This window comes from Xenia sp. Carnegie-2017, unplaced genomic scaffold, assembly GCF_021976095.1.
Source record: "Xenia sp. Carnegie-2017 unplaced genomic scaffold, XeniaSp_v1 HiC_scaffold_6, whole genome shotgun sequence".
Taxonomy (NCBI): domain Eukaryota; kingdom Metazoa; phylum Cnidaria; class Anthozoa; order Malacalcyonacea; family Xeniidae; genus Xenia; species Xenia sp. Carnegie-2017.
In genome coordinates, this window is record NW_025813526.1 from 2,518,884 (window position 1) to 2,527,264 (window position 8,381).

General features: G+C 32.1%; 1 protein-coding gene and 1 long non-coding RNA gene across 2 annotated transcripts; both read left to right on the forward strand.

The window, feature by feature from the left end:
- Nucleotides 1–631: 631 nt before the first annotated feature.
- Nucleotides 632–1,182, forward strand: LOC124457766. Its single transcript, XR_006952781.1, has 2 exons — nucleotides 632–686; nucleotides 805–1,182. It is a non-coding gene; the product is annotated as an uncharacterized LOC124457766 (long non-coding RNA).
- A 4,735-nt stretch (nucleotides 1,183–5,917) lies between these two features.
- Nucleotides 5,918–7,665, forward strand: LOC124458387 (zinc finger protein 862-like). Its single transcript, XM_047008411.1, has 2 exons — nucleotides 5,918–6,529; nucleotides 6,688–7,665. The coding sequence occupies exons 1-2, from the start codon at nucleotides 5,918–5,920 to the stop codon at nucleotides 7,663–7,665; spliced, it is 1,590 nt and encodes a 529-aa protein (XP_046864367.1).
- The last annotated feature ends 716 nt before the right edge of the window (nucleotides 7,666–8,381 follow it).

Sequence of the window (8,381 nt, forward strand, 5' to 3'; positions counted from 1 at the left end):
CTGGTACTGGAAACAAATCTCGCACAGTACATATAAATGCAGTTACTGTCGCCATGAACGAAGAATTTTGTCGCTGCTTGCCAGGCTTTCACGTGTTTTCAGGTTAGCATTTCAATGTAGGTATTTTGATGGGGGTGGTCAGAGAAATGGCTCCTTCTAATCATTGCATCATTTTCTTATTTTTTGCGTATATTTTCACTGATATTATACTTCTACCAAGTTCTAAAATATGAGGGTAACTAATACTAAAGTATTGACGTTTGCTTTACATTTAGGAAGTGACTGCACGAGCTCGTTTTACGGAAAAGGTAAGGTCAAAGCATGGAAAACGCTAATTGCTCATCCTTGCTTTGTTGAGACATTTTCTCTCCTTGGTTATAACTTCCCTCCTGCCAACGTCCTTTTATGTGATCTGAACAAGTTCACTTGTCTACTGTATGGCGACAATACATCAAAGAATGCCGATGAATGCCGATACACAATGTTGAAAGGTGGAAAATGTTCGGATGAAGTATTGCCACCAACATGTGACAGCCTTCTTAGACACATTGAAAGAGTAAATTACCAGGCGGGTGTGTGGTGTCAGTCTATTTTACCCCAAATGACTCTTCCTTCACCAATTGGTAACGGTTGGCAGTTTTCAAACGAAGACATTGATATCGTATGGAGAAGGAAAAATAACCCAGGTAAACACATTTCTTTCGTTTAACTAGATCCACTGGATATATAATGCATCCTTGTTGACCTATAATATTGATGAAAAATAGGCAGAGAATTGAAATGATTCATTTATTTCACATTCAGATGGCTCTGTGGAGGAAATTAGTTCAAGAGAGGAGGATGGAACATAAGTGCATGGTGCAGGTGGTGAAGGTCATGCTCTCAATCCCACCCAACACTGGGTGGATTGAGAGAGCATACAGCAAATTGCAGTTGATTTGCACTGCAAGACGGAACAAACTTCTGGTCGACAATATCCGCCATGAGTTCTTCCTGAACATGCTGGAACTACCTGTCCGGGAGTGTACCACTGGATACAATGAAGAGATAGAGTTAGCCTCAAAGAAGAAGATATTTGGCGAGTTTGGTGAACTTGCTTGATTGACAATATTAGTGAATACATAGACTTTATCAGTGTTGTATATAGTATGCATAGAGAGACCATAAATAAGTCTAAAATCAGCTTTTCCGTAGAAAAAAACGAATTTTTTTTCGGCTCGTATGTAGGGGTGGGTAAGGAAATTTTGGACCCAAATGTAGGGGTGGGTTACCAATTTGGGGTGGATATGTCTATGTAGGGGTGGGTTTCAACCCCTCTAGAAACTATGTGAATTCCAAGCATTACATAGTCATGCAGTTTGAAGTGTTTCTCACACAAAACAGAGTATTGAGATGGTTTCCATTTATCCCGTTTCATTGCAATTAGCCTATTTTTAACAGACTAGGATTTTTTAAGGGGAATCTAAATAAAAAGCACTTTTTATATTTACGTACCAATAAATTCATAAAATATGACTATATTGGCGTAATTTTTTTTAAAGATAAATTAGACACAATAAGTTATGATTCAAGAATGACTAATCACGAATCCTTTCACATAAGTGATAAAATTATTTTTTATGGTTAAATGATTATCACTATGACTTAATCTTAAATCCTAAACTTTTTTCTAAGTTAAACATAGATTTATTTTGCTTTAAATGCATGCATTATTTGACGAGTATGTGGACTCTCATATGTGTAAAAATGAAGATAAATGTTTAAAATGTTATCGGAACACTAAGAAAGCAAAAAATTTCAACGCAAAGAATGTAACATATTTTTAAATCTACAGATAGTTTTCAAAAAACATCTGTTTAATAAATTGCTTAAAAATAAGAACAGTGTTAAGGTCACTCCTTGTCGAAAATTTTTGTTTGTAATACATGGAAGAAATTGTTCCACGATTTTTCTTCATTAAAAAAAATAAGGTTGTTTTTCATGATTATCAAAAAATGTAGTGTGCTCATTGTAGAAAGTATTTGAACAAGCAAGTTAAATGCCACATCAAACCTTTAGACTTTATTCCAAGACTTTAAGTATGAGCGTACACCAACATTGTTTTTCTTTGATTTTGAAACAAAAACTGATGAAAATAATTTAATGATACCATTCTATTGTGTTGTTCGGAAAATATGTCGGAAATGCGAGAAAATTCCTTTTCACAAAAATTTAGAGTATTTTTACAAGATATGGATTATTTTACTGACTTATCAATTGATCACGTTGATTGCTGTGGTTATGGTCAATTTGTATTTGATTGTAATAATGATGTAACATCACGATTAGTTCAGTTTATGTTAGAACAAAGAAATGCTGTTTGGATTGCACATAATGGTGCTAGATTTGACACAAAATTTTTATTAAAATTCTTATTGACAGAAAAAAATATAATTCGAAACTGTTATGAATGGAAATAAAATTTTATATCTTTAAAAATAAAAGAAATTAATCTACAAATTATTGATAGTTATTAATTTTTATTCATGAAATTAGCAAACTTTACAAAATCACTCGAAATTGATAATATTGTAAAAGGATATGATCCATACAAATTTTTTGATTTGACATACAGGGGAAATATGATTGATAAAAAGTACTTTGATATTTCAGAAAATGAAACAAATGATTTTAACACATGGTATAATAATGTGAAAAAGAATATAAAATTTGAGATGCAATACATTATTATTGTAGTAATGATGTTAATATACTAAGACTTGGATGTATAAAATTTTCAAATTTAATCTACAACATCACAAACATTTTACCTTTTAACAATACATCATGCATAACAATTGCTGGTTTAACACTAAAAATATTCAGAAGTAATTATTTACCAGATGATAAAATATCACAAATCCCATCATTTGGATACAGGAGTAATACCATGCAAAGTTTAATAGCATTGTTGGTTAAGCGAAGTTAAATTAAAATTAGATGAAATGGGTTACACTTTAGAATAAAAATTACCATTAATGGAGAAATAAAAATTTTAGGTAGATTAGTTGATGGATATTGTGAAGAAAACAATACTGTATATCAATTTTACGGATGTTTTTTTCATGGTTGTAATAATTGTTTTAATAATGATGATTATAATACATTAAAAAAGAAAAAATGTATTTTATAAGAATGCAAACAACATTTTTCAAAACAATTGTTAATAATTATAGCATAGTCGAAACGTGGCAATATGAATATTTAAAAGATACAAATATTAGTGAAATAAAAAATAGGAAAGAGGAATTTTTTAATGTGCTACCGTTACATCCACGTGACGCATTATATGGTGGTAGAATATCACCTTCATATTTATATTATGAAGTGAAGGAAAGTGAAAAGATTGAATATTTTGACTTTATGTCATTATATCCATACGTTTAAAAAAATATGAATATCCTCTAAATCATCCTGAAACATATTTAGAGGAAGAATGCTTACATACTGATGTTGGTAGTATGTTTGGATTAAATGCTGTATTTTACTGCCTAGTACAGTTCTATTTCCTGTTTTACCCATACACATTGATAATAAATTGATATTTACATTGTGTTATACTTGTGCTATGGAAAAAAATCAAAAATGTATTCAATATAATGATAAGAGAGCACTAAGGGGTACATGGACAAGTGTTGAGATAAGTAAAGCTATTGAATGTGGTTATAGAATAATTAAAATATATGAAATTTATCATTATAAAAATAAGGGTAAAAGTTTTGGTCAATTTGTAAATAACTTTATGAAAATGAAACAAGAAAATAGTGGTATTCCTGCAGAATGTTATAATGAGGATAAAACTGTTAACGAAGATAAACTAAATGATTTTATATTAGATTATTACGAACACAAAGGAATTCAATTGGATAGAAATAATATTAGAAAATATATATGTATTCGTACCATTGATTTTAATATATTATATGCTTTTATTACTTCATGTCTTTTTGTATTATTAGTTACTCCATTAATCAAATCATCTTCCTCATGTCTTCTCTTCAATTCTGCTAATAATTAATCGATCTGACTTAATTTCTCAACACTATCGTTTACTATTGGACGGTCCAGATTGTGTTGGTGGGTACTGCTCGATTTGGCACACTTAAACTCAAAGGATATATCTTTATTTGCCCTAAAACAATTTCGAGTTGAAGTATCGGTATGTTGCGGTATTTTAAGAGGACGTAATTTAATTTCCATTTTTTAATCAATTTGACATCCCAACATTATATTTCCAGAATCAAATGGTATATAATTGCCTTGATGATTCAATACTTTTATAGTTAAATCTTTTATTAATGAAGAAATTAATTTTTTTTTATAATTGGAGGATTGTACACAAACAAATCATCTCCACTTTCACTTGCATAATGTAAAGGAACAATTATTTATGTATTATTTCCTGTAGCAAAATCGATATATTTTATTTTGTTCATTATGGGTTTTGTCCAAATATAATTTTTAAAATCATATTTTTTACCCTCTAGAATACGACTCTTTCCCCTGAATATAGTAACAAGTATATTCATTTGTTAAAATTATATTATTTTTCCATTTTTATTATTAAAAAAATATTGAAATAATTTAAATAATCATTTAAAAGCGAAATAACTTTTTTATTGTTATATACTCCCAACGGTATTCTAATTCGTGGTATATTAAACTTCAAAATTGTATATAAACTTTTATCTATATTTTTAGTGGTAACATCAGGGTGCGAATTAACGGTGTGCAATTTCACATTGTTTTGGCTAAAATGAAAATAATTGCACATCACTTTTTCAAACGATGAGCAAAAAAGTTTTTCATTAATATCACATATATTGAAAAAAAACGTTTTTAAAATCTTAGGCCATGTAATTGGCCTTGTTGAAACAATGTCATCAAATTCAAAACGTCGTCACTTTGAGACTGGAAAGTCTGTCAAAGGTCGACATACTGGTCGACATACATGGTTCTTCTGACCATATACGGATGTAATACATATATAAATATTATTTTTTGCATTGCATTGTTTTGTAGTTTGTACATCATTACTTTTTTGGCATCATAGCTATTCTGAGTGTTTTCGATAAAATCAGGAGACATTTTCCTTCTGATTCCTAAAAAAACCTTTAAAACTTTCAAATTTGAAAAATAAGCCAAAAAGATTTTTGGGAGCATAATGCTAGAAAAAAATCACTGGCAACTTGGATTAAACATACTTTTTGCTTTTATGCATTGTTTGTAATATGACAAAAATATTTTTTGTTGTAAGTAAACATCAATAAAGAATATTAGATACTCAGAAGACAAAAGTAGCTATACTCGGTGCATGTTTCTCTCCTCGCTTATGTTTTTCTTGCCATGATTGCTTCTTCATCGAAACGTTGTACTAGCAAAATTAACAGTAAAAAAATGGATAGAAACGTTAAATGCCGACTGGCTTGAATACGAGAATGATGGCCAAGTGGTGAATTCACTGCGCTTTAAAGTTTGTACAAACAAAGAGGACAGAATAACAAACGCAAAAAATTTCTCTCGCACATTCATAACAGGATCAGCTGTTGTAAAGAAAAACACAGTGGTAAATCATATGAATTCTGATCAACATAAGATGGCAGTTAAGCTAAATTTGAAAGAAACGTTGAATGAAAAATATGTTGAAGAATACTTAAACGAAACTCCCATTGGGCAAGAACTCAACAAAATGGCAGTTGCCGATCGTGAAAGGATGGAATATCTCTTTAATGCCACTTTCACTGTGTGTAAAGAAGAGTTGCCTTTCAAAAAGTATATCCCCATTTGCGAGCTCCTGGAGAAGTGCTGCGTTGATCTAGGTAAATCGTATCAAACAGGCTGATCAGCCGCTGAATTGTCAGATCACATTTCTGGGGTCATGAAAGGAAATCTTGATGAAGATTTAAAGGATGCTAGATATTTGTCAGTTTTATGCGATGCCAGCACTGATACTAGTGTAAAATCACAAGAACTATTTTACGTGTTATATGTGAATAAGAACAGTCGTAGTACTTGCAAATTTATGTCGGTTGAAACAGTTGAAAACGAAGATACTGCAGGGCTAAAGGAAGGTATGAACGAAGCTTTTGCCCGTTTTGGCATTACAAACTTCGAATCGAAACTAGCTGCAACTGGTCTACATGGGGCAAGTGTTAATATGGGGAGAAATACTGGTTTAGCAGCTTGTCTAAAAGAAGTCACTCCTTGGCTCACTGTCGTCCACTGCTTCAATCACTGTCTAGAATTAGCTGCTGCCGACGCATTCAATGCTACGTTTTTTTCACAAGTAGATGAAATATTGCGTCAACTGTTTTCTTTGTACCAGACGTCACCCAAGAAACTGAGAGAGCTGAAAAAACTAGCTGAAGTGTATGGAGAAACTGTCTATAAGCCCATCAAAGCAAGTGGGACAAGGTGGATAGATCACAAAGTGCGCGCAACGCAGGTTTTCCTGGAGAACTACGGCATGTATATGCAGCATCTTGAACAGGTAAAAATGGCTAATTTTCCAACTTTTGCTGTTTTCCATCAAATTTGCATCGCCTCCTTAAATTTTCTAGAATAATGTTTGCCTGTAATAACAGTAATAAGCATTTTTATTAAATTATTTAATGTCATGTAATATGTTACTTTTTGTTTCTTATGTAGGCCGCAACTACTTCACCTGATGCCCAAAAGCAGAAGATAAATGGCTTCCTAGCTAAATGGAAAGACGCTCGTTTCCCAATGTATGCTTCTATCTTTGTGGACATTATTGGTCCTTTGCGTGTTCTGTCTCTTGGACTACAAACTGACGACAATGATCCAGCTAAAGCTTTAAGGAGAATCAAGGAATTTGACTGGAAAATGGTCAAGCTTCAAGATAGTACATTTGGCAAGGCTACTTTCGATAAATTTAGGGAGGATTGCAAACCTACTGGTGATGACAAGAACCAGATTTCGTATCAAGTTGTGCTCACAAATTGTCCCCGTGCACTAAATGGAGCTGCGGGACAACGACAAGAGTGGATAGATGCGAGTATCCTTTGTTTGGGCAATCGCTTTAGTGATCTTCAAGAGACACCAGTTTACAAACACCTTTGTCCAATTATAGACACCCAATCCTGGCCAGGTGAGGAAGTTAATTTGGTGAGCTATGGAGACGAATCGGTTACGCTACTTGTCGACCACTTCATTCAGCTTTTGAAGCATAACGGATGCGATGTGTCGCACGATACGATGCTGACAGAATGGAGTGGGCTTAAGTTGTTGATTTCAGAGACGTATGGCAGAGCTATACCATACTTAGATGTTTGGGCTGCCATTCTCTCTTCACCAGTTAGTAAAGAAAAGTTTTCAAATGCTAACATTGTGGAACTGTTATTAATTACGCCCATCTCTAATGCTGTGGTTGAGCGAATGTTCGCAACAATGGCCAGAATGAAGCCACACCTACGTAACAGAATGTCAAGAGAAAGATTGGACAGTCTGTTACAAATTAGTGAGGAGGGTCCATCAGTGGAAGATTATGATCCAGCTCCCGCAATAGAGCGGTGGTATCAACAAAAGAAACGAAGGATTGGATATGGAGGCCATGCTTACCCAGAGAAGCGAAAGAGCGTCGATACGTTAGACGCATCAAGCTGAAGCAAACATGCTTATTTTTCGGACCAAGACTCGTCAGAAAGTGACTACTCGTGTACTATAACGTGATAACTTGTAAATATGTATATGTTGATAAAATGTTATAAAAATATTACGTTCTAAAAATATTAATTTAGTAAATAGTACAGTATAATAATAAATGTAATATCATTTGATTATGCCTCTGGAGAAAAATTTTTGTCGAAAAAATTTGCACATCGTTTTTTCTTAACTAATTCGCACCCTGAGTAACATCCGTTTGAATAAAATATTTTATATATAAAATAATTTTAAATCACATCAGCATTCATCTTCATTAATATTTTTGCTGTTTTTGGATAAAAAAACATTTCACACAGTTATGTTATATTTTATCATTTAATGCATGAATTTGACCAGGTAATGTTGTAGTAAAACATTTTTTTCACCATTTTTATTATTAACATTACTAATTAATGTAATATTTTTCATTTTTAAACCTTTTTTAATTTTTCACGATAAAATTTCCCTTCAATTTCTTCACATTTTTTATCACAAAGCTTATAACAGGATCCACCAACAAAACTTTATTTACATAAAAAATCTCATTAACCAACTGTCTTAAACTTTCCTTTTCAAAAATATTATTTTCAATTCATGATTCTAATTAAAAAATATTATTTTTAATTCAGATTTTGATTAATTGATCATGATTTTAATTGTTAATTCATAATTTCATG